We start from the raw sequence: 27,910 nt of genomic DNA, 5'->3' as shown, positions 1-27,910 counted from the left end.
ATGCTTGGTCACCGTCAGGCAAGGAAAAAATACATGCCTCCAGAGACAAATCTCTGTTGATGCTGCTGGCTAGCATAAATGTGAATCTAACCTTTACAAGCATCTGTGCAATGGAAAAAAAAACCTAAATAATACGTTTAATTCAGCTCTGCGCCACTATGCAATGATAACACTGTTAATAGGTCCTCTGTAAATGCATTTAAGACGTTAAAATGGTACGTTATTTTCTAAGGGTACGTTTTGTGCAGCACTTTGCAGGTGCAATAACAAATTATATGGAGCACTTTTTAATTCAAGGAGCTGTGCATGTAATACAGTCACCGGCTGGGTCCTCCAGAGTTATTCTTCTATCCTGCTAATTGATTGAAATTCCCAATGAGAGTTACCTTTTTGTTAACTCAAATTTCCTTAAGGTTATGTGCCCACGTTGCATTTATGAAGCAGAAAATTTCTGCTGCATAAATGCAAGTCCTCTCCCGGAAAAACGCATGCGGAATTCCGCACGCGTTTATCGCGCATTTTTCGTGCGTTTATCACGCGTTTTCCACATGCGGAATTGCCTTGCGTTTTTTATGCATTGGACAAAGGCAATTCCGCTTGCGGAAACGCAAAATTAAATGACATGCTGCGGATTTTTGAACGCGGCATAAACGCTGCGGAAAAATCCGCAGCATGTGCATAGAACTTGCGGAATCCCATTGGGGACCATGGGGTGCGGATATACATGCGTTTTTCAAGCGTTTACGCTGCGGAAATTCCGCAGCATATACGCTTGAAAAATGCTACGTGGGCACACAGCCTAATAGAGTCTTTAAAATATTCTCAGAATCCCTGTTATAAATAATGTAAAAGTGATAATGTTATACCCATAAAATGCCTATAATGCCCACAATAAAATAAAGCTCGCTCTCATAGCAAGCTAAGGGTTAACACAAAATCATTTAGTTATATTGTTTCAAGGGCATTTTATACTCTTTTCATCCTTGAAGGAAACAATTTAGTTGATACACTGTCCCCTTAGAAAAGGATTCAATTGAACTACAAGAGCAAAAAAACCTGTTTATGTTTTCAGCCTTATTATTCCTTCAATATGAACTTTGCTCAGTGAAGTTTTTCTTGTTTCTGACTGCAAGGACTTTACATGGATAGCAAGGTCATTTGAAGAACAGCAGTGTTCTGCTGACACTTTTGACAGCAATACAAGTTGCTTATTACATCTTGACAATTTTGTTATGAAAGTGTTGCTACTTACAAATAAACCCAGTGAGCCCTAGAACAGAAAGTTATTTACAAAGTCCTAGTGCTAAATGTTCATACACAAGACTATATCTACAGTCTGACCCCGCAGCTATATACACTGTAAGCAATATTACAACTAGTGTTGAGCCACCCCTGTAGTGTTCGAGTTCGGTTCGTCGAACACCCGTGTGTTCGCCGAACTGTTCGTCGAACACCTTCGAACACCGTTAAAACCAATGGCAGGCAAACAAAAACACATAGAAACACATAGAAAACACCTTCAAAGGTGTCCAAAAGCTGACAAACTGCTCTGAAGACACAACTAACACATGGAAAAGTGACAAGTACATATAGTCATGCGAAAAGAAAAGAGGTGGAGGAGTAAAAGGAGGGGGAGACACAGATATAGGCATGTCATGCCCTTCTAAAATCCAAAAAGTGAGAAGCCGACACGTTCAGTCCGCTCTTGCCCGTGCCACCTCCGTGTCGCCGTGTTTGTGCCAGAGCCGCGGTGAACCCTGACGGCCAGCCCCCCTCTCCCAATACTGGTGCCTGTCCGCTGGTGGGTCGAGCGAGCCCCCCTGTGGTGGAGGCAGCTCTAAGCTTTTTAATTTAAATTGTCTCTCTAATTTGAATGAATACACTTTAAATCCATTTACAAGGATCTATTGGAGGGCAAGTCTCATGCCAGCAGCCGCGTAATTCCAGCTCCAGTAGCGTCCACTAAAGCTGCTGCAGTTAAAAAGCTTTTATAAGGATCGAGCTCGGCTGTCCACCGCAAGGCATCCTACTGCCAGTCCCAGCCCCTATGCCTTGGGGTGCCTCCTGATGCTCTTCACTGAGTATCCCGTGGTCCCGAAGCATTTCCTTTGAAAAAATTAAGTGTCAAAGCTACAGGTGGTGTAGCTTGCTTAACAGCCGGGATAACCTGCTGACTAGCAGACACTGCTACTAGGCACAAAGTATTTCCTGGGCTAGATGCAGTTAAAAATTTGTAATTAGATACTCTCGTTGGATGCTGAGAAAGCATTCCATAGAGTCTCCTGGCACGCCATATATGATTCTCTTAAAAAGCTTGGGGTAGGGGTCTAGGGGACCCTTTTATAGCCAAAATCACGGCCCTGTATCGCAATACGTCACCTAGGCTGAAGATAAATGGAACTGTATTACCCTGAGGGCTCGGTTGCTACAGAGGTATTGCACCTCACCCAGAGGTGTGATATCTCACTCTCAGGTAAGGATGGAGTGTGGATCAGGACCCGACACCTGCATGCATTACACCACATTGCCGTGGGGCAGGGCGACCAATATGCCCCTGAGATGGGCACGACAGTCCCTGTCCCTGGCTGGAGTGGGGGGAGGGAACACTGAGGAAGGGGAACCCTGTAGTGCAGGAGCAGGGAGGAAGCAGTTCCTGGGTGCATTGAGAAGGGAGTATAAAAGGTGGGCACCATCTTAGTTCAGTGCAGAGAAGTCTGAGCAGAAGTGGCAGGGAGCAGGGGCTCTGCATGAGCTCTGCTCCGGAGGCGGGCAAAGTAACAGAGGCCCAGCCCTGGAAGAGGGAGAAGGAAGGAAGAGGAGCGGAGAAGGCTCCAGGAACGAGGAACGAAGGGATCCCAGGGGTGCGGACGGGCGAGTCGCCACCGCACGCCCGAATCCACCTGCGTGGAGGGGTCAGGCCAAAGGGGGAGACCGGTCCCCAAAACTAGTGGAGGCAGGAAACGACCCTCAGCTAGAAACAGGTGGCTGTGACATTTTATGTGGCGCAGCCCCTCGCTACACCCGCTAGGAAGGCACCACATAGGGTCAGGGAAACTGGCGCCAAGTTTACCAAGAGGAAGCCCGAGGCAGCCGGACAGAAGGGTTGGTAAGAAAGGCCAGACAAAGGACACACAAAGGAGGTCCTGTGAAGCGCTCCAAAGTTATCTGGGAGTTGTCTGAGCCCCTCACCTGGTGAGCACAGTACGACGTGGGCAGCCGTTACCTGCAAACGTGGTCTGGATAATAAGAACTGTGAGTAAAGGCCCTGGACTGCATCACTGACTCTGTGTCGTTACTGCTGCTGCCCTGCACCATCACCCCCATCCTCCGCATACACTGCCCTGAGGCTATACTCCTCCCGTGGGGAGTTATGCTACGCTCTGCTGCACCCACAACACCAGCCTCAGCGGTCTGCCCTGGAGCGGCGGTTCACTCTGACCGCAATCCACGGGTGGCGTAGTCGGACATTTAAATATCAAAACCACATAAATAGTTCCGCCACTGGTTTGACCGCCCTGAGCCACGGAACCGGGTCGCCGCCACGGAGACTACAACCACCAGCATCCACCAAAAAGGGTCCGGCTCCGGGTGTCCCAAGGCCCAGGGGGCGCGTCAGAACATTTTCATCACCTTTCACAATCACCAATGGGACAAGGCAGGGATGTTCTCTGTCCCCTCTCTTATACATCCTAGTGACGGAGCACCTGCTCTCATCAATTCGCCATAACCCCAATATTAGGTGGATTGAGGTGGGAGGCACCGAGTACAAGTGCTCTCTATTTGCTGATGATGTCCTAGTATATATCACTCAATCACATATATCCATCCATGCTGTTATGGCTGAAATAGATCACTTTGTTACATGGTCAAATTTTAAAATCAATGCAGCGAAGTCTGAGGCCCTCGATGTCTCCCTCCTCAAATCCATATAGGATTCCATCCAGTCCAACTTTCCCTTTGCCTGGCCCTCACAGGGTATCAAATACTTAGGAATTCCTATTCATAGAGACCTCTCCCATCTATGTTATCTTAATTTTGGGCCCTTTATTGAACAACTCCATACAGACCATGGTTGGCAAGTTAGAACTGTAAGATTCACTACGTGAACCACTGGTGTTTTGTGGAAAAGCACATGTACACTGTGTTCCAAATTATTATGCAAAAAGTGTTTAGGAGTGATAAGGGAAGAATTTGTTTGTTTGTCAGTTAAACTCATTGATGGTGATGTGTGTCAGGGCTCTTTATATCACTGTAAGCAATTGCAGACACCTGTGCTAATTAGTTTGGCAGGTGTGTCCAATGAAAGGCAAGACTACTTAAGAAGGCTGTCTCACATTATTAAGCAGCCTACATTTTCTGCCAAAATGGGAAAGAAAAAGGATGTGTCGGCTGCTGAGAAACAACAAATTGTGGAGTGTTTAGGTCAAGGCATGACTACAATCAACATTGTGCGATGATCAGGATGAAGTGTCTTGGCAATCAAGAAGTATGTAGCTGATTCACAGTACACACGTGTGCGTGCTGATAAGGGAAAATTGAGGACTCTTTCCTACAGGCAATTACGTCAGGTTAAAAGAGCAGCGGCAAAAAAGCCTTGTCATAGCAGCAGACAAGTTTTTGAAGCTGCTGGTGCCCCCAACGTCCCCCGAACAACAAGATGCAGGGTCCTTCAGAGGTTTGCAGCTGTGCATACGCCATCCTGTCGACCTCCTCTATCCACTTCACACAAGCAGAAACGGCTCCAGTGGGCCAAACATTACATGAAGACTGATTTCAAAACTGTTTTGTTCACGGATGAGTGCCGTGCAGCGCTCGATGGTCCAGATGGATGGAGTGGAGGATGGCTGGTTGATGGACACCCCACGCAAACACGGCTACAGCGCCAACAAGGAGGAGGTGGAGTAATGTTTTGGGATAGAATCATGGGGAGAGAGATTGTCGGCCCCTTTAGGATCCCTGAAGGCGCTAAAGATGAACTCCATAATGTATGTGGATTTTCTCAAACAGCACTTCCTGCCATGGTTCAAGAAGAAGAACCGTGTATTTCACAGCAAGATCATTTTTTTGCATGATAATGCACCATCTCATGCTGCACATAAAACATCTGCATCTCTGGCTGATATGGGCATAAAAGGGGACAAACTTATGGTGTGACCCCCATGCTCCCCTGACCTCTACCCCATTCAGAACCTCTGGAGCATCATCAAACGGAGTGTCTATGATGGCGGGAGGCAGTTCACATCTAAGCAACAGCTCTGGGAGGGTATTCTGTCCTCATGCAAAACAATTGAAGCAGAAACCATCCAAAACCTGACAAATTCAATGGACGAGAGAGTTCAGAAGCTCCTTTCGAACAAGGGGTCCTATGTGAAAATGTAACATCACCTAGAATAAAGTTTTGAGTTGAAAACTGTTTGATTTCAGTTTCTAATAACCTGCTAATGCTTATAATTTCAAAAATGACCATTTTTTTGGTCTTTATTAAAATGAAAAGGTTGATCGAAAAGTTTGGGGGATCTAAGAGTGTGGCAACCCAGTAGTCATGATTACTTCGAATTCTGACAATAAGAGGGTCATGTTGCAGGTAGTGCAGCAAGAAGGCACTTATGTGTCTTGCGCATCTCGGAGCCCCAAAATTATTTTCCGGGCTAGATGCAGCTAAAAAATATTATTAATTTTAAATCTGGTGGAGCTTAGTATAGATGGCCTAATAGGATCAGTGCTGCACACTGCTACAAAGCCCAAATTATTTTCCAGCCAAGATACAGATAAACATGATTAGTAATTTTAAATCTGGTGGAGCTTATTATAGATGGCCTAATAGAATCAGTGCTGCACACTGCTACAAAGCCCAAATTATTTTCCAGCCAAGATACAGATAAACATGATTAGTAATTTGAAAGCTTAAAACGGTTGGTAGGGTGATTTTAACCAATCATCCATCTTTTACTCTCCCCAGGATGACACAGGGGTAGAAAAGTCGTTTCGGATCCATGATTTGTTCATCTTTATGAACGTGAGTCTGTCTACATTATCAGTGGAGAGCCGCGTGCGCTTATCTGTCAGCAAACCACCAGCAGCGCTGAACACACGTTCAGACAGAACGCTGGCTGCGGGGCATGACAAGATCTCCAAGGCGTAAGTGGCTAGCTCCGGCCATTTATCCAGATTGGAAGCCCAAAAAGAGCAAGGGTCCAGTGACACAGTCATGGCTTCAATGTTTACTTGGAGATACTCCTGTACCATCGTCTCTAGGCGTTGACTATGTGTCAGACTTCTTGTCTCCTGTGGCCTTGCAAAGGATGGGCTAAAAAAGTGGTGAAATGATTGCGCAAAATTGATGTTACCAGCAGATACTGTGGTTCTGTTATGGTTTGAGTGCTGAACACTTGACGGTCCCACGGTTGGCAAGTTGGAACTGTGAGATTCACTACGTGCACCACTGGTGTTTTGTGGAAAAGCACATGTAAGATTCTGCAACAGTCTCTGCTGATACTCCTGCATGCGTGCATCCCTTTCTATGGCAGGAATAATTTCTGCAAATTTACTTTTGTACCGGGGATCTAACAGTGTGGCAACCCAGTAGTCAGGATTATTTCTAATTCTCACAATTCGAGGGTCATGTTGCAGGTAGTGCAGCAAGAAGGCACTCATGTGTGTTGCGCATCCAGGAGCACCAAGTCCCTGTCGTGTTGGTGGCGGGGTAACAATCATGCTTCCTTCCTCTGTCCTCTCCCCCCAACCTCGCACAACAGAAATGTGATCAAGGTCTCCCTCATCTGATGAGTCTTCCATCAGTTCGTCCTCCACTTCTTCCTGGGCTCCTGCACGTTCCTCACTAGTTTGGCTGCTACCATGCGCCCTGGTAAAACCATCTCCCCCACCCTCACATGCCTGCCGCCTTGGTGCTGCCGACCGTCTGGACCTTGCAGATGTTAGCCCTTCTGCATACAGCTCCTCCTCCTCTACTTCCTCCACCTCCTCTTGTGCCACCACCTGACTCCGAATTCTGTTTAACATGTGCTCCAGCATTTAAATCACCGGAATAGTCATGCTGATAATGGCATCGTCAGCACTAAACATCTTCGTCGCCATTTCAAAACTGTGCAGAAGGGTGCATAGGTCCCTGATCTGAGACCACTCCTCCAGCATGATTTGCCCCACGTCTGGATCTCATTGGCCCAGGCTATACGTCAGAACGTATTGCACCAGGGCTTGTCGGTGCTGCCACAGTCGCTGCAACATGTGCAGAGTTGAATTCCACCGGGTAGGCACATCGCATTTTAGCCGGTGAAGTGGCAGGCCCAACGACTTCTGTAGAGATGTAAGTCGCTGAGCTGCGGGATGCGAACGGCGGAAGTGAGCACACAGCGACCGTGCCCTCTGCAGAAGGCCATCTAGTCTGGGATAGTGGGCTAAAAATTGCTGGACAACCAGGTTCAACACGTGAGCCATACAAGGCACGTGTGTGACATTGCCCCGGCGAAGGGCCGCACCCAGGTTTGCAGCATTGTCGCACACGGCCTTCCCTGGTTTCAGGTCCAGTGGAGACAACCATTCATGAAATTGGTTCTCCAGAGCTGACCACAACTCCTCAGCTGTGTGACTCACATTTCCCAGACATTTCAAAGTAAAAACCGCCTGATGACGTTGAGCCCTACTGCCAGCATAGTAAGGAGGTGTGCAGGATCCCTTCTGCGCAGTTAGAAAGCTTGTGGCATGACCAGACAGGCTTTGGGTGCAGGTGGAAGACCGAGAGGAGGTTGAGGAGGCAGAAGCAGTGGAGGAACTTTGACATAAAGAGGATTGACGCACAACTCGTGGGGACGGCAAGACTTGGACAGCAGCCCCTTGTCCTGCTGTCACCATAGTTACCCAGTGCCCAGTCAGCGACATGTAATGCCCCTGTCCATGCCTACTCGTCCAAGTGTCTGTGGTGAAATGCATGCACCCTGTCACACACAGAGTTTCTCAAAGAAGCGGTGATGTTGTGTGCGACATGCTGGTGGAGCGCAGGCACACCTTTCTTTGAGAAGTAGTGCCGACTGGGCATCTGGTACTGGGGCACTGCGACGGACATAAGGTCTCGAAAATCCTCTGTGTCCACCAGGCGGAAAGGCAGCATTTCTGTAGCCAAGAGCTTGCAGATGGTGAAATTCAACCTCTTAGCTTTCTCATGGCTAGGAGGAAATGGTCTTTTACTTGTCCACATCTGAGGGACCGAGGGCTGGCTATTGTGCTTAGACGGGGTTGATAAGGGTGTCCCCGGCAAACTGCCGGTCTGTGAGGAAGATGCAGGCGGACATGTTAGGTTGCCTTGATCCAAAGGTGGTGCTATCGATGTCGGACAGCGCTCAACACCAGCTGGTGTTACCACCTCCAAAGAAAATGATGACCTGCCAATCACGCTGGCTGTTGCGGGTAAAGAGGTGGCAGGTCTGCGCCCCAAAACAGGTGTGACTGCTGTCCCCCCAGTCACAGAGGATGAAGAGGCCGCGGATGCACAAGATATGGCAGACGGTGGTTGGCCCGGCCGGCTAGGCCGCATTGTAGCACACTGAGCTTCCCACTGCAACTTATGCTTCATGTCCATGTGCCGGTTCATGCATGAAGTACTCAAACTATGTATTTTTTGGCCTCTACTTAGCTTTTGCTGACAAATGTTACAGATAACACGAGTTGGGTCATCTTTATCGATCTGAAAAAATGCCCAGGCTATGCAAGGCTTAGCACCCATGCGACCTGAAGAGCCACCACGACTTGTGGTGAGAGGCAGAGTTGTGTTTGAGGATGCAGTTGTTGACGTGCTTCCAGTACTACGTCTCTGTCCAGGAAGGCGCAACCTGACCTCGTCGTCACTAGCATCTTCCTCCACCTCCTCTGCTGACCTCATCTCTTGGCTGACTGTGGGTTGACAGTAAGTGGGATCTCCAACCTCATCATCATCACCCTGTGCGTTATCACACCCGTCGTCCTCAGAGCCAACCTGTTCCTGCCCTGACAAAAAACTAAAGTTGTCGCTCCAATCAGGTATTTGAGTCTCATCATCGTCTTCCTCATTGTCTCCACCAACAGGAGTTACAGTTTGGGAATGAGGGTCTACATTATGGTCAGAACCTTCTGCGTCTGGTCCTGGATCCGACTCATAAAGATTCTGGGCATCAGTGCAGATCATTTCCTCGTCTGGATTCACAGAAGCGCTGGAGTCGACCTCTGATTCTCAGGCTATAGTATGAGTAAACAGATCTGCAGACTCAACCATCTGTTCTACCTCATACTCAGACGGGCAGCTGGAGATTTGGGAGCTGTGAGGAAGCAAGTGCGATTGGGGTGACACCTTTGAGGACTGGAGTATTTGTGATGTTGAAGTTGATGTGGAGGAGAGCCCACTTAAAGGAGCACTTGATATCCGTTGAAGCACCTACTGTTTTTGTGCCTCATCTGGAATTTGTAGCGATTGGCGTGGCCGTAAGAAAGGGATCTTATCACATTGTCCGCTAAAAGAAGTAGACATTTTAGTTTGGCTGGAAGATGGTCTTTCTTCTGCAGATGTTACTGTTGCTTTAACACCTACCCCATGGACACAACCTTTTTTCCCCTTCCCAACACGCCTATTCCCCTTTCCACCAGCAGCAGGCCTTTTTCCACTCATTTTGGTGGTTAACTAATTCACAACTCTGGAGTTGTTTGCACAAAAAAACAATGGATGGGAACCGAGCAGAACTGAGTGGCCAAACTGTGGTATTAGGCCAAAACTATTGGCTGGGTTAGATGCAGAAAAAAATTATATTCAATTTGCAACCTGATGGAGGTCAGTATAGATGGACTAATAGAACAAGTCCCACACACAGCTAGAAGCCCAAATATTTTTTCAGAGGTAGATGCAGAAAAAATATATTCAGTTTGCAACCTGATGGAGGTCAGTATAGATGGACTAATAGAGAAAGTCCCACACACTGCTAGAAGGCCAAATATTTTTTCAGAGCTAGATGCAGACAAAAAATTATTTTGAATTTGCAACCTGATGTAGGTCAGTATAGATGGACTAATAGAGAAAGTCCCACACACTGCTAGAAGGCCAAATATTTTTTCAGAGCTAGATGCAGAAAAAAATTATATTCAGTTTGCAACCTGATGGAGGTCAGTATAGATGGACTAATAGAGAAAGTCCCACACACTGCTAGAAGGCCAAATATTTTTTCAGAGCTAGATGCAGAAAAAAATTATATTCAGTTTGCAACCTGATGGAGGTCAGTATAGATGGACTAATAGAGAAAGTCCCACACACTGCTAGAAGGCCAAATATTTTTTCAGAGCTAGATGCAGAAAAAAATATATTCAGTTTGCAACCTGATGGAGGTCAGTATAGATGGACTAATACAACAAGTCCCACACAAAGCTAGAAGCCCAATATTTTTTCAGAGCTAGATGCAGAAAAAAATTATATTCAATTTGCAACGTGATGGAGGTCAGTATAGATGGAGTAATAGAACAAGTCCCACACACAGCTAGAAGCCCAAATATTTTTTCAGAGCTAGATGCAGATAAAAATTATTTTTAATTTGCAACCTGATGGAGGTCAGTATAGATGGACTAATAGAGAAAGTCCCACACACTGCTAGAAGGCCAAATATTTTTTCAGAGCTAGATGCAGACAAAAAATTATTTTGAATTTGCAGCGTGATGGAGGTCAGTATAGATGGACTAATAGAACAAGTCCCACACACAGCTAGAAGCCCAAATATTTTTTCAGAGGTAGATGCAGATAAAAATTATTTTTAATTTGCAACCTGATGGAGGTCAGTATAGATGGACTAATAGAGAAAGTCCCACACACTGCTAGAAGGTCAAATATTTTTTCAGAGCTAGATGCAGAAAAAAATTATATTCAGTTTGCAACCTGATGGAGGTCTGTATAGATGGATTAATAGAACAAGTCCCACACACAGCTAGAAGCCCAATATTTTTTCAGAGGTAGATGCAGAAAAAAATATATTCAGTTTGCAACCTGATGGAGGTCAGTATAGATGGACTAATACAACAAGTCCCACACACAGCTAGAAGCCCAATATTTTTTCAGAGCTAGATGCAGAAAAAAATTATATTCAATTTGCAACCTGATGGAGGTCAGTATAGATGGAGTAATAGAACAAGTCCCACACACAGCTAGAAGCCCAAATATTTTTTCAGAGCTAGATGCAGATAAAAATTATTTTTAATTTGCAATCTGATGGAGGTCAGTATAGATGGACTAATAGAGAAAGTCCCACACACAGCTAGAAGCCCAAATATTTTTTCAGAGCTAGATGCAGATAAAAATTATTTTTAATTTGCAACCTGATGGAGGTCAGTATAGATGGACTAATAGAGAAAGTCCCACACACTGCTAGAAGTCCAAATATTTTTTCAGAGCTAGATGCAGAAAAAAATTATATTCAGTTTGCAACCTGATGGAGGTCAGTATAGATGGACTAATACAACAAGTCCCACACACAGCTAGAAGCCCAATATTTTTTCAGAGCTAGATGCAGAAAAAAATTATATTCAATTTGCAACGTGATGGAGGTCAGTATAGATGGAGTAATAGAACAAGTCCCACACACAGCTAGAAGCCCAAATATTTTTTCAGAGCTAGATGCAGATAAAAATTATTTTTAATTTGCAACCTGATGGAGGTCAGTATAGATGGACTAATAGAGAAAGTCCCACACACTGCTAGAAGGCCAAATATTTTTTCAGAGCTAGATGCAGACAAAAAATTATTTTGAATTTGCAGCGTGATGGAGGTCAGTATAGATGGACTAATAGAACAAGTCCCACACACTGCTAGAAGGCCAAATATTTTTTCAGAGGTAAATGCAGATAAAAATTATTTTTAATTTGCAACCTGATGGAGGTCAGTATAGATGGACTAATAGAGAAAGTCCCACACACTGCTAGAAGGTCAAATATTTTTTCAGAGCTAGATGCAGAAAAAAATTATATTCAGTTTGCAACCTGATGGAGGTCTGTATAGATGGATTAATAGAACAAGTCCCACACACAGCTAGAAGCCCAATATTTTTTCAGAGGTAGATGCAGAAAAAAATATATTCAGTTTGCAACCTGATGGAGGTCAGTATAGATGGACTAATACAACAAGTCCCACACACAGCTAGAAGCCCAATATTTTTTCAGAGCTAGATGCAGAAAAAAAATATATTCAATTTGCAACCTGATGGAGGTCAGTATAGATGGAGTAATAGAACAAGTCCCACACACAGCTAGAAGCCCAAATATTTTTTCAGAGCTAGATGCAGATAAAAATAATTTTTAATTTGCAATCTGATGGAGGTCAGTATAGATGGACTAATAGAGAAAGTCCCACACACAGAAGCCCAAATATTTTTTCAGAGCTAGATGCAGATAAAAATTATTTTTAATTTGCAACCTGATGGAGGTCAGTATAGATGGACTAATAGAGAAAGTCCCACACACTGCTAGAAGGCCAAATATTTTTTCAGAGCTAGATGCAGAAAAAAATTATATTCAGTTTGCAACCTGATGGAGGTCTGTATAGATGGATTAATAGAACAAGTCCCACACACAGCTAGAAGCCCAATATTTTTTCAGAGGTAGATGCAGAAAAAAATATATTCAGTTTGCAACCTGATGGAGGTCAGTATAGATGGACTAATACAACAAGTCCCACACAGCTAGAAGCCCAATATTTTTTCAGAGCTAGATGCAGAAAAAAATTATATTCAATTTGCAACCTGATGGAGGTCAGTATAGATGGAGTAATAGAACAAGTCCCACACACAGCTAGAAGCCCAAATATTTTTTCAGAGGTAGATGCAGAAAAAAATTATATTCAGTTTGCAACCTGATGGAGGTCTGTATAGATGGATTAATAGAACAAGTCCCACACACAGCTACAAGCCCAATATTTTTTCAGAGGTAGATGCAGAAAAAAATATATTCAGTTTGCAACCTGCTGGAGGTCAGTATAGATGGACTAATAGAGAAAGTCCCACACACTGCTAGAAGGCCAAATATTTTTTCAGAGCTAGATGCAGAAAAAAATTATATTCAATTTGCAACCTGATGGAGGTCAGTATAGATGGACTAATAGAATGATGCTATGCCCAAAAGATTTTACTTCACTAGGTGCAGTAAAAAAATTGGTATTCTATACACAGGTGGTATATCTTGCAACACAGATAGGCTACTCCACTGACTAACACACTCTGCAATAGGCCAAAAAGGATTAGCTTTGCTAGATTCAGCCAAATGCTGTGAAAAAAACTTGCACAGCACTGGCACAGACCTGCCTGGCAAAAACTGATAGGAACTGATGTAACCTAGTCCTGAAAAGGACTCCAATTACAATTAGTCTTTACTCCCACAACCTATCTATTTAAGAGCACAGACCTGCCTGATAAAAGTCGTAGGAAATGCTGTAACCTAGTCCTTAAAAGGACTGCAATCACAACTATTCCCTACTCCCAAGGTATCTGTAGATTTGTGCGAAAATTGGCTTGAAATTAACAAGGTATAGCGCACACAGCAACAGCGGTGCCATCTAACACGCAGCTGCAGCAGTGAGAAAATGGTGGCGACGGGGAAAATGGCTTGGTCTTATAGGGCAAGGACATGTGACATACACTGCCAATGACACATGCCCTTGCTTGTGTGAAAAAAAGCACTTCGCTCCGTGTGTGCGCTGCTGATAGGCTGACAGATTGCACCTCCCCACTGTAAATGCGGGAAAGAGAAAAAAAAATGGAGATCTTCATTATTCCTGCAGAGATCCATCCCCTGCCCCTCCCCCCACCCCGCTGTACACTCAAACTGCGTATTAACATTAATTTTCATCATTACTGAGAAAAAATCCAGTTATAATTTTGGTGCACGAACAGTTATCGAACATAACCTCGAACAGCCGAATTTTTCTCAAATCGTTCGTGTTCGCCGAACGGCTCGAACACCGCCCAAAACAGCTCGAATTTGAGATTGGCGAACAGTTCGAGTAGAACAACGCTCATCTCTAATTACAACGCAGTTAACTTCTTACGCTACTGGGAACATATACAGTTGGTATCAAAATAATTCAAATCCCATTGCAAATTAGGTTTATTAGCAAAATTTACATTTTTTTTCCTGTCAAACAAGAGATATTTCAATAGCTCATCACAACTAACATAAAAAGTGGTTCCTTCAAATTCAACACAAAATCTCACTTTTTAATAACTACTTCAGACTCAGAATTTACAATCCACAATTATACAATCCCTTTTAATGACTACTGCAGTCTCAGAATAATACAAACTCTTCATGACAAGTGTCTTCACTACTTAATAGCACTCCCTCTGGCTGTTATGACCTGCTGCAAAATTAGTTTATGCCAGTACACAAACTTTTGCCAGGGTTCCTGATGAATCTTAGCCTATTCCTCCTTGACAATGGCCCTATGTATAAACAGAAAGGTCTTGTGCTGTCCCCCACTTTTTTCACCGGAACAAACCCAACCTGATCATTATGTATCAGAGAAGGCAATAAAGAGTGCAGTCTGTTTGTCAACATTGAGAGTATAGCTTATGCAGAGGGAGGGATCCTTCCTGGACTTTGGGATGACAGGAGGGATTGTCAATCAAATAAGAATAATTTAAATAACTCAATACAACTGATATAACAAGTGGTATCTCCATATTCATCACAAAATGGCACTTTATAAATCTCAGAATTATTCAACCGCTCCATGACAAGCCTTTTTAGTTTTTGGTAGAGCACTCTTTGGCTGTTATGACCTGCTAAAAACATGATGTACAATCAGAGACTAACTTCTGACAATGCTCCTGAGGAATTGTAGCCCATCCCTCATTAGCACTGGCCTCAAGTTCAATGATATCTTGGGTTCTCAAGAGAGTGGCTCAAAAAGTTAAGAAAAGAGATCATTGTCTTGCACAAACAAGGAAAATGATACAAAAAGATAGAAGAGGCATTCAATGTTCCTAGAAATACAGTTGGACATTGTACAAAGAGGAAGAATCACCGGCTGCAACCAGATTTCTGAGCAAAAGACCTGTGGGCACTCAGCTTTCAGCATGTACAGCATACTAAACGCTAAAGGTCTTCATGCCCAAACTCCAAGATGTAAACCGCAACTGACCTAAAAGCACATGAAAAGTCAGCAACAATATGCTCAAGACGCTGTAAAGAAGGCACAAAAGTTTTGGGATTCTGTACTGTAGAGCAGTGTAACAAAACTGGGACTTTTATAGCCTATGGATCTGCAGTATGTCTGCAGGAGGAAGAAAAAAGCATAAACTGAAAAGAACACCCTTTCTACAGTTTTGCTTTATCTGGCACTAGAAACATGTAACATATAGAGGGTAAGATGGATTCAATCAACTATCAGGAAAAAACTTCATGTATTCTGTGGGGAAGCTGAAGCTTGGGTGTAATTGGACTTTCCAGGAAGAAAATGATCCCAATTATATTGTGAAGTCTACCAAGGCTTAGTTTAAAAACACGTCCTGGAGGAGTTTGGTGTGGCCATCACAGTTGCCTGACTTGAGAATCATAGAAAATCTTTGATGGGATTTGAAGAAGGTGGTTGTAGCACACCAACCCAAAAATATTAGTGAACTACAATCCCTTACCCATGAGGAATGGGCAGAAGCTGGTGTCTTGTTTTACATCTCTGTTTTCAGCAGATCATAACGGTCACATGAGCTCTATTAAGTACTAAAGACACTTGTCATTAAGGGGTTGAATTATTTTGAGACTGCAGTAGTCAGTAAAAGTGGGATTTTGTGCTGAATGTGGAGAAACCACTTGTAATTAGTGATGAGCAAGAGTGCCCGTTTAACCCTTTCACCGAGCATGCTTGGGTGCTTAATGAGTAGCTTTGGCATGCTCGTATGTTATGTTCGAGTCCCTGCGTCTGCATAATTTACAGCTGTAAGACAGCCTCATCACATGCAGGGATTGCCTGTTTGTTAGGGAATCCTCACATGTGATGAGGCTGTCTAACAGATGTAAATCATGCAGACACATGGACTCGAACATAATATATGAGCAATTAGAATTGGGTGGAATAATTTTGGTTATAACTGTGCATTATTACAACAGGGAAACTTTTAACACTACCGATGTTGCAAAATTTGAAACACATAAAGAATAGGTAATGCTGTCCTTTTATCATCATTGAACATATATTCAGTACCTTAGAAATCTAGCATCATTTTAGCATATGTTCATTATGGTATGCTGTACGTACGTAGTATTCTCTGCAGTGTAGAGAAAAATCTCCAATGTTGCTTCCTGGAAACTATTAACAAAATGCTGTTGGTGGATTTATTTCTTTAAACAATATCGTTATCTTGCTGATAATGGACTGTGGATTTTGTTAATTCATTAAAACATTTGATTCCTTAACACAGCAATTTCATGTTAATAAGACTTTCAAAGATTCAGATTTTTTTTAGACGCAGTACACAAATTAACTATCCAAAATATATAGTGTAAAAGTGTATAATTTTAAAGCACATGCCACTGAATGTATCAAAACAACTTTATTAATCTAGTATACAGTGGGGAAAAAAGTATTTGATACACTGCTGATTTTGCAAGTTTTCCCACCTACAAAGAATGGAGAGGTCTATAATTTTGATCGTAGGTACACTTCAACTGTGAAAGACCAAATCTAATAATAAAAAGCAAGAAAATCACAATGTATGATTTTTAAATAAGATATTGCATTTTATTGCAAGAAATAAGTATTTCATCACCTACCAACCAGCAAGAATTCTGACTCTCACAGACATGATCATTTTTCTTTAAGAAGCCCTCCTACTCTGCACTCATTACCTGTATCAATTGCACCTGTTTGAACTCGTTACTTGTATAAAAGACACCTGTCCATCCACTCAATCAATCCAACAATTACGCACACGCCCTGACTGACTGGCGTGAGCGTGGTTAGTGATCCCACTGGACCACGAACTGAGGAGTGCCTGGAGGGGCGTGACTAAGTATCAACTCGGTCCGACCAAGGTCGCATGGCGGCTCAGTCGACTTCATGAACCAGGGAGGAACCGAGCAGAGGGGCCAGGTGCTACTCTAGGTCAGACCCTGGTCACAGCTGTTGACCCACACCGTGGAATGCAGGAAGAGGCAAGTTAAGCTGGCATACTGACAGGTGAGTACTGGCAGGCACGGCTGGTATGCAGACTGGTGGATACTGGCAGGCACAGCTGGTATGCAGACAGTTATGTACTGGCAGGCACGGCTGGTATGCAGACAGGTGGGTACTTGCAGGTAGGAACGCAGGCAGGTTAGGGACCAGTACAGACTGGGATACAGGAACTGAGCCGCAGGTGTGGTAGACAAGCAGGGCAGAGCAAAACCCGCAGATGCGGTAGACAAGCAGAGCAGAGCAAAACCCGCAGGTATGGTAGACAAGCAGAGCACAGCAAAACCAGCAGGTGCGGTAGACAAGCAGAGCCGAGCAAAACCCACAGATGCGGTAGACAAGCAGAGCAGAGCAAAACCTGCAGGTGTGGTAGACAAGCAGAGCAGAGCAAAACCGGCAGGTGCGGTAAACAAGCAGAGCAGAGCAAAACGTGCAGGTGCGGTAGACAAGCAGAGCAGAGCAAAACCCGCAGGTGCGGTAGACAAGCAGAGCAGAGCAAAACCCGCAGGTGCGGAAGACAAGCAGAGCAGAGCAAAACCCGCAGGTGCGGTAGACAAGCAGAGCAGAGCAAAACCCGCAGGTACGGTAGACAAGCAGAGCACAGCAAAACCCGCAGGTGCGGTAGACAAGCAGAGCCGAGCAAAACCCACAGATGCGGTAGACAAGCAGAGCAGAGCAAAACCTGCAGGTGTGGTAGACAAGCAGAGCAGAGCAAAACCGGCAGGTGCGGTAAACAAGCAGAGCAGAGCAAAACCTGCAGGTGCGGTAGACAAGCAGAGCAGAGCAAAACCCGCAGGTGCGGTAGACTAGCAGAGCAGAGCAAAACCCGCAGGTGCGGAAGACAAGCAGAGCAGAGCAAAACCCGCAGGTGCGGTAGACAAGCAGAGCAGCGCAAAACCCGCTGGTGTGGTAGACAAGCAGAGCAGAGGAAAACCCACAGGTGCGGTAGACAAGCAGAGCAGAGCAAAACCGCAGGTGCGGTAGACAAGTAGAGCAGAGCAAAATCCGTAGGTGCGGTAGACAAGCAGAGCAGAGCAAAATCCGCAGGTGCGGTAGGCAAGCAGAGCAGATGCACACTGGGTACTTACAATGAAGTAGCGATTGAACACTAAACTCACAAACAGAAGTACAGAGACAACGAATTGGAGTTAGGTGCAGGTTCAGACACTGCAGGAAAAGGGAAAATATGAACATAGAGACAAACAACTAACAGGCTAGGACACTGTTCAGACAGGAACTGAACCAGGAACAAGATACAAGAACGAGCCTGGGAACTCAGCCCCCAGGGTGGCGGAAACAGGCTAAAAGTCACTGATACAGGTAACGGGCCTGGGTATACAGCCCCCAGGGTGGTGGAACAGACTAGAAGTCACAGATACAGGAAACAGGCCTGGGTATAGAGCCCCCAGGGTGGCAGAAACAGACAAGATACAGGACAGGACCTGGCAACTCAGTTGCACAGAGCACACTGAAAGAAAGTGTTGCTCAGGCACCTCCTACTGGGTGGAGGGGTTTAAGTATCCAGTGACTCACAACAATAGGCTGGGGACGCATTAGGAGTGCCCACACAGTAACTATAAGAATCAGACTGTAACCGCGCCGCCGGCCTAAGCAATCAGACAAGAGACATGCACACAACAGATACTGGAGCAAATTGTGCAGCCAGGACTGATAGGTAAGATGGCTGTCTTGCATGGTGGGAGGTGGTAAGCCATGCCAGCACGCCGCCAGGGATGTTACAGTACCCCCCCTTTACGCCCCCTCTTCTTCAAGCCTGCAAGGATTTTCTGCAGAGAATCTGGAGGCCGATCCTTCTCTTCAAGAAGATTACCTCTTCTGTCCACTAGAGGGAATGAAACTGGTCTCACTATCTTGGTGACTAGGATGCTTCCTCCCATCGAGCCATCCTCAGCAACAGATGAAGTGAGTGAAGTACCAGGAACAGGACACAGGAAAGTCTCTCTCCATTTGTTAGTATCAGGTAGCACTCCAAAAGATTCACGGGACAACTGGAGTTCCTCCACCGGTTTGGAGGGGTGCAGAGACTTGGGGGTAACCACCGCCTTGACGTACACTTTACCAAGCTTACTGGATGAAGTGGGCGAAGTACCAGGTACAGGGTGCGGAAAAGTCTCTCTCCATTTATTATCAGGTAGCACCCCAGAAGATTCAAGAGACAACTGGAAGTCCTCCGCCTGGTTGGAGGGGTGCAGAGTCTTGGAGGTAGCCACCACCTTGATGGACTTATTGCCAGATTTATTAGAGATGGAGGATCCTTGCTTAGGGACCAACTTCAGTCTGGTTTCTGAGATGACACGTCTGCGAGGCGGGATGGTACCTGAAGCCAGATCATGGGTACAATCGTCGAGACTGTGTGGGGACAATGCCTCCGCTTCCCTTCCTTCGGAGACTTCAGCACACAGCGAGTCAGCGACTAGCAGATCTGGTGAAGAAGAAGAAGAAGACACTACTGACTGTCTTGAAGATATGGGGACTGGACACCCCTTGTACCTCAGCAGTCCCCCAGGAAACACCATGCAGGATCTCCAGACCTGAGCGGGCACTAGATCTCTCGGCTCTGGACGACCTGTGGGTAAACCAGACATCACCTGGAATGTGAACTTCTTCATGTGTAATGCTCCAATCTGGAGCTTCATTTGTACAGACATATTTTGACTGTTTCTAAGTAAGGCTCGTCCTTCCGCTGACAATGCCCAAACCGGATTCTGGAGTTGTCGGACGGGAATCAGACACCGACTCTTCAAGGCTATACGCCCGAAACTTCCGGTTAATCCGAGGCCTTCACTTGCCACCGAGACAGTCATGGTCATCTGTGGAGAGGAAACACTAATGCCAAGGGCAGCCTCTCCTAAAGGCCTAATGTCTTGGGATTCTCCAACCTTCGCTGGACAAAGACCGTCAGGGTGTCCCAAACAACCGCAGCAGGATCGCAATCCGATTTTGTGACTGAGTTCTGGCCTCTGCTTTGCCTGACGAACATGGTCATCCTTCATGGATTCTATGCTGGTAGCTGCCTCTACAGGCTGGGGAACAGGAGGTCTTTGGGAGGACAGAACCTGGCGTGACTGTTTACCTCTACGCCTAGCACGTCTGGACTGCCTCTTGAGGTTGGGAAGAGAAGAATTCTGTGGAGCATTGTCATCCTGTGTGGATTCTGTGTGGGCAGCAGTCTCTTCAGGCTGGAGAGCTGGTGGGCTACCTACACGCATCACCCATCAGGACTGCTCCAGGATATTGGGAAGGGAAGCTTTAGCAGAAGCCTCAGGGTGAGGGTCATCGAAGACCATTAGAAAGGCCACCAGGAAGGCCTGCAGGTCAGAGACGATAGGATCCCATGCTTCCTATAGGGGAGTGATCCAATTCAAGGCATTACCCGCTAAGTGGGACATCATAAATGCTACTTTAACCCGATCAGTGGGAAAATAGTGAGCATAGAATTTGAAATGCAGCATACATTGCTCCACAAACGCACGGCTTTGTTTTGGATCCCCATAGTACCGTGGTGGATCCGCAGGACGAGTGCTGATAGTTCCATTTGGACTGGTGCATAAATCGCCTGGACCTCAGCTTGAGAAAATTTTTTTTACACGTATTCACCAGACAAGAATTCGAATGTCTCCGAGAGTGAAGGGCCATGGGGCTCAACGGGGACCATGGCCTGAGCAAACTGTTACGCACACGCCCGGACTGACTGGCGTGAGCGTGGTTAGTGATCCTACTGGACCATAAAACGAGGAGTGCCTGGAGGGGCGTGACTAAGTATCAACTCGGTCCGACCAAGGTCGCACGGCGGCTCAGTCAACTCTGTGAACCAGGAAGGAACCGAGCAGAGGGACCAGGTGCTACTCCAGGTCAGACCCCGGTCACAGCTGTTGACTCACACCGGGGAATGAAGGAACAGGCAAGTTAGGCTGGCATACTGACAGGTGAGTACAGGCAGGCATGGCTGGTATGCATACAGGTGGATACTGGCAGGCACAGCTGGTATGCAGACAGGTGGGTACTGGCAGGCACGGCTGGTATGCAGACAGGTGGGTACTGACAGGTAGGAACGCAGGCAGGATAGGGACCAGTACAGACTGGGATACAGGAACAGAGCCGCAGGTGCGGTAGACAAGCAGAGCAGAGCGAAACCTGCAGATGCGGTAGACAAGCAGAGCAGAGCAAAACCCGCAGGTGCTGTAGACAAGCAGAGCAGAGCAAAACCCGCAGGTGCAGTAGACAAGCAGAGCCAAGCAAAACCCTTAGATGCGGTAGACAAGCAGAGCAGAGTAAAACCTGCAGATGTGGTAGACAAGCAGAGCAAAACCTGCAGGTGCGGTAGACAAGCAAAGCAGAGCAAAACCTGCAGGTGCGGTAGACAAGCAAAGCAGAGCAAAACCCGCCGGTGCGGTAGACAAGCAGAGCAGAGCAAAACCCGCAGGTGCGGTAGACAAGCAGAGCAGAGCAAAACCCGCTGGTGCGGTAGACAAGCAGAGCAGAGCAAAACCCGCAGGTGTGGTAGACAAGCAGAGCAGAGCAAAATCCGCAGATGCAGTGGACAAGCAGAGCAAAACCCGCAGGTGCGGTAGACAAGCAGAGCAGAGCAAAACCCGCAGGTGCGGTAAACAAGCAGAGCAAAGCAAAACCCGCAGGTGCAGTAGACAAGCAGAGCAGAGCAAAACCCGCAGATGTGGTAGACAAGCAGAGCAGAGCAAAACCAGCAGGTGCGGTAGACAAGCAGAGCAGAGCAAAACCCGCAGGTGCAGTAGACATGCAGAGCAGAGCAAAACCGCAGGTGAGGTAGACAAGCAGAGCAGAGCAAAAACCGCAGGTGCAGTAGACAAGCAGAGCAGAGCAAAATCCGCAGGTGCGGTAGGCAAGCAGAGCAGATACACCCTAGCTACTTACAATGAAGTAGCGAGTGAACACTAAACTCACAAACAGAAGTACAGAGACAACGAATTGGAGTTAGGTGCAGGCTCAGACACTGCAGGAAAAGGGAAGATACGAACATAGAGACAAACAACTAACGGGCTAGGACACTGTTCAGACAGGAGCTAAACCAGGAACAAGATACAGGAACGAGCCTGGGAACTCAGCCCCCAGGGTGGCGGAAACAGACTAAAAGTCACTGATACAGGTAAAGGGCCTTGATATACAGCCCCCAGGGTGGCGGAACAGACTAGAAGTCAAAGATACAGGAAACACATAGCACCATTTTTTCACGTACATGTTTAAGCACAGACCTATGCATAAAGCTTTAACCTGTAAAATAAGGATAACAAATGGCTGAAATCTGTTTCTTCAAGGAGCCACTGACTTGCATTGGTGAGTTTGATCTGGGTGAAAGTAGGACATGTCTCCATTTTTATTTTCTTTTGCGAACCTTCTGCAAAAAAAAGGACACGTGAAAACGTGAAAAGGCACATTCATTTTAATGGGTCTATGATCTATCAGTAAAAATAGAGGATACACACATACCGAAAAAACAGATTTGTCAAACCGTCATATTTCTGTTAGTATTATTTATAATATTGTGTGATTGCTCACAGAGTCGTTCCCTAAAGAATTCATTAATGTTTCTTGAAAAAAAAACAACTTTGTCCTATTTGATTCTAATTAGGAACATCTGACTATTCAAGATTATCTGATTATGAGGATTTGGATATAAAAATCTGCCATAGGCATGTGTTGTGTCAGCGGTGAATTATCAAATAAATACAATGAGGCAAGACATTTTTTAAATGTAGAATAAGAAAAGCAGGGTCGTGAGTGTGTATTGTTATTGAGGCGCACAATATATCTTTTTACTAGGCAGCTTTATGCATCATCAGGCATGACTGTTTTCCCTTTCAGTCTTCCTTGACATGACCCTCCATTTAAATGAACAAATATGATATAAACCTTTGTATCCTTATTTGATTATCTGAGGATAAATCCAGTTTTCCACCACTCATCTGTTACTATATGAGCCAAATCAAATGGATGACAAAAGTGCTGAAGCATTCCCAGCTCAGAGTATGCCTGCGGGTGCTCTCGTCCTTCTGTGTTTATGCTTTTATTCGATTTACAGACTTTACATTTGATCTCTATCTGTTTCAAGCTCCACAGTGCAGACAATTGCCTCTGTAAACATGAGTGCCAATGTCAGGGCGTTTTATTGATACACATGAAGCTGAACAATCCTGTTTACAACTGTTTTCAATTTCTATTGCTCTTTTTTTTATTATATTTTATTGAATAAAAACTTTGCACCAAAATATTGAAAATATATTTTCATTCAGGTTGTACAGATGGTTGGGCAATCATGACATTGATATTAAAGTGATATTTACAGATTTCAAAGCTATCTCTTATTTATAGGATAGGGGATGATGTACTTGGGTTCTGGAACTTCAAATCCTGGTATCTGTGATCTGAAGAGCCCATTCTAAAATGGACAAAAGGTGCACATACAACCCTTATGTGCCTTTACGCTATAAAGTCCCTATACATATTAGGTTGCTGTTGACCGAACGATGATGCAGCCAGTCATTTGGCCGGCAACTGTCTCTGCCGACACTCCCATATAGCCTTTGATTTCTCGAGTACCCTGTGTTCTCTATGAGAGAGTTGCAGCCAGACATCTCTGCTGTTTTCTTATTTCTAAAGAACAATGGATCAGCAGTCCAAAATCGGTAATACCAGATCTTTATCTCCCCAACAATCATTTGTCATACGCATTAGACTGTCAACTGAAACCAACGATATCATACCAATCTGTGACTACTCATAGATCTACCTATTGTCTGATAGAACTGCACATGGCAGATTATTTTGCCTTCCGGTCAATTTGTCAGGTTTTGATGTGAGCTTAATTGCTTCTTTTAGTTTAGGCATATTATTTTAGAAATATAATAAATGTGTAGTATCCAGTCCTGCTGACACGTTTACATCCATACAGTACGTCTTTTCAAATATTGACTCTGTCCTAGACTATGACCAGGACAATATGACTATTTGGTTCCTCTTGTAAAGTGTATCATTTTGTCATGCATATGTTACCAATATACAATGTGTAAAATATTTCTGATTAGTAAATTAGTAAATCTAATATCCACTGTTATTAGAGCAGCTGTATGGAAATATTCCAGGCACTTCTCCTTGCTTCACCCAGTTGAAGTTCCACACTGTCAGCCCTATGGCTCCTGTTTATAGACTCTTGCAGTGCAGTACTTACTTTACTATTACTTACTTTACTATTATTTGGCACTGACCTTGCTATCAGATAACCTTAGTTCTAGTTTAAAGTAAAGTTCATCAACAAATAAAGGATGATAAAAAGATTTTCGTCTAAAGATGCAATCATGAAGGCAACATGTGAAATGCCTTATCTTCAATGAATATCACTTTAGCACTATTAGTGATGGGCAAACCCGAACAGTAAAGTTCAGGGTCCATACTGAACACCTAGTGTCCGTGCACGGACCCAGAACACGGACTTCTCCAGGAAGCCTGTGTTACTGTTCAGGTTCAGCACCCCAAACATCGGCTGTTTCCCATGCTGTCATCTGTGTGACAGCGCGAGAAACACCAGCGGCTCTGATCTGCAGTAAGTTCGATACCGCCGGTCAGAGAGCTGCGGTTCCCACGCTGTCAGATGACAGCATGTGAGCCAGCACAGGCTCACAGGTATCCGTCGGTCATCAGCGGTACACCTGCTCATGCTCATAGCAGCGAGATAAGGTGAGGCTGATGAGAGTATTCATCAGCTGGCACTTGTGCAATAAATAAATACTTTTTTTTAAAAAATGCTGTGGGTTCCCCTCTATTTTTGATAACCAGCACAAGTGAAGTTGACAGCTGCAGGCTGGAAACCCTAGTTTTGAGCTTAATATTGGCTGGTTATCAAAAATAGAGATGTCCCCTTGCCGTATTTTTTAATTATTTAAGTAAATAATAAAAACGGCGTGGGGTCCCCACCATTTTTGACAACCAGCCAAGCTAAAGCAGACAGCTAGGGGCTGCTATTCTCAAACTGGGAAGGGGCAATGGATAATGGCCCTCCCCTGCCTAAAAATAGCAGCCCCCAGCCAGCCCAGAAAAGATGCCTTTATTAGATGCGCCAATTCTGGTGCTCTTCCCACTAGCCCTGGTGCGGTGGCAAGTGGGGTAATATTTGTGGGGTTGATGTCAGCAGTTTTATGGCCTCTGACATCAAGCCAACAGGTTAGTAATGGAGAGGCGTCTATAAGACGCCCCCATTAGTAACCCCATAGTCAGATTGTAATAAAGGCGCAGCAGTAATAAAGTCCTTCAATTGAAAAACACTGACACCTTTATTTTAAATAAAACTCCCCACCCTCTTTTACCCATTTATTTTAAAAAATAAAAAAAAAACATTCCTCACCTGTCCAATGAGAAGATGATCCATATCTGTCCAACGATGATCCAAATGATTTGGAGACCAGTCACATCAGTGATGCGGCTGCTCTCCACACCAGCCAGAACACACTGAGACAGGAACGTGAGAACGTTCCTGCAGTGTGTAGAGCTGACGTAAGAACGGTCACCGGAGTTCATAGCTGATGAATCCCGGTCACTTCACTTACGTGAGAAAGTCCTCTCTGACCTCTTTTATTCCCTATTTCGAAGGAGTTCTTCAGAGTTTAAGCTGACATGGGCAGGGCTTGTAACCACAGTTTTACTTGTCTGCAACTCTTATAGTTGTGACAATGTAATGCTCCAATATGTAAAACATTAAAATATAAATATCTAATAGTTATATTAGAAAAAATGATTTTACATCATGCTTTCTATTTTATTTTTACAGGTATTCTTTCTTCAGATGGCACTCCAACCCATAATGTATTAGTTTGTGGAATTGAAAAGTCTGAAGAATCTAAGGAAAACTTGGAAATTGATGCTAATAGTGAGCAAAACTTAATGGTTACTGGTCAAAATGTAGACTCAAATCAGGGAGATGAAAAGCTCATCGGGCAATATGCAAACAATGGACATCAGATAGACTCTGTTCGAGACTTGGAAATAGAAACTAATGATGAGCAAAAGGTAATGGTTTCTGGTAAAACTACAGAATCAAATCAGGAAGATGAAAATCTTATCGGAGAAGATGTAAGCAATGGACATCAGATAGACTCTGTTTCAGGTGAAAAAGATGACAGCAAGGCCATGAACAAAGAGTTGACAGAAGAAACAGGTTACATGGACTCTGATACAAAGGTAGGGTTTGAAAATGATCTCTTCATTAAAGAAGAATTAATGCTGCATACAAAGAAGTCTGATTACGAGCTCCATGATAATGACCATGGTGATAACAATGGCCATTTTCATGAGTCTGAAAATATAGAGTTCAAAAGGAACTTTGACATGAAGACACAAGACACCATTCCTGAAGTTTTGGAGAACAGTAATTATTTTGACATTTCTGGAAATCAAGCAGGATATAATTCTGAAGAGGACTCGCTGAAAAATCATGAAGAAAACCTACATTAAAAAACTTATAGTACATCTATTCATGCTAATGATGACACAAGTGAACAAGATGTTAGCCACCAGGAAAGGAAAAGGTCTCGGCACTCACATGTTGCGAATCAGTCATTTATCCTGAAACGTTTTGTTGCTGATGTGAATAAATGACTGATTCGCTACATGTGAGTGCTGGGACCTTTTCCTTCTCTGGTATGTTATCTTTCCACGTTCAACACTGAAAGAACACAAAGAGCTACGGCGTGCCCACTATTTTTCTATGTTAACCACCAGGAGTCTGAGGACAACTTGTGAAGAGTCTAAGTATCTGCAAAAGAAAAGATAATAACAACGTCTGAAGAAAATAAAAATGTATTGTAATGTATTGCAAATCTATAAATAATGTTAAAGGAAAACTCTGCCTTGATTTTATTACACTAAACCACCATCACGTGGAAAATAGCACTTTAGCGTTTTGTATAAGAAGAAAGTATAGTACAGTATGTGCTGCATGTAAATTATCAGAGAATCCAGTAATATCCATAGCATGTGCTCAGAAGTAAGATGTACTGGCCTCGGCTTTATGTGCAGGCTATGCATGTACTGATGCAGCTTGTGAAATAATAAATCAAGTAATTTATGTACAGTGTACATTGTATTATAACTACCTTTTATACATAACTCTAAAACAGGGAAATTTTACTAGGGCAATGTACACAGAACCCACCTTTTGAAAATCGTGTATTTTACCCAAATTATTTGCATAATAACATAGTCACTCTTCTAAGAGCTACCACACTTTGTACATTAATAATTACTTACTTTTTAATGTATGCAAGTCCTATACAATATGATGAAATGATATATGGTGGTAAGTAAAGTGTATCCTTGTTAGGGTGTCTACAATTATAAAAGTGGCTTTGAAGATGTTCTGTTGAATTCTACCCAGATTCCTAATAAAGGCTGTCTCTTGAGCTCCATTTTTCTTGAAATGTTGTCATATTACTAGATTATTTGCGCTTATCATTTCTTTTAAATTTTCTCTTTTAAAAATATCAGCACACAAAGGAATCCGCAGTATTTGATTGTCTAAGCGTCTACTGCATATCCCGGGAGATGGAAGGAATAAATTAGCTTCTATTCACTCACATGAGAGTTGGAGAATTTTATAGCATTTCCAGTATTACTAACTACATGCTGATTTACAGTAATTCTTTCCATTTCATTTCTAATTGAACATTTCCCACTGGATTAACTCTG

General features: G+C 44.3%; 1 protein-coding gene across 1 annotated transcript in view; it reads left to right on the top strand.

Moving 5' to 3' along the window:
- The window catches only part of LOC141213014 (uncharacterized), a 903,379-nt gene extending 875,746 nt beyond the window's left edge, over nucleotides 1-27,633 (top strand). Inside the window, 1 exon segment of the mRNA XM_073665145.1 lies at nucleotides 25,995-27,633. Coding sequence (XP_073521246.1) covers nucleotides 25,995-26,677 — 683 coding nt within the window. The 3' untranslated portion in view covers nucleotides 26,678-27,633.
- Nucleotides 27,634-27,910: the final 277 nt, after the last annotated feature.

The sequence above is a fragment of the Phyllobates terribilis genome, unplaced genomic scaffold (genome assembly GCF_046119375.1).
Source record: "Phyllobates terribilis strain yellow unplaced genomic scaffold, ASM4611937v1 Scaffold_2__4_contigs__length_985480577, whole genome shotgun sequence".
Lineage (NCBI taxonomy): Eukaryota > Metazoa > Chordata > Amphibia > Anura > Dendrobatidae > Phyllobates > Phyllobates terribilis.
The sequence above is the reverse complement of the archived record's forward strand: the minus strand, read 5'-3'. Positions and strand labels throughout refer to the sequence as shown.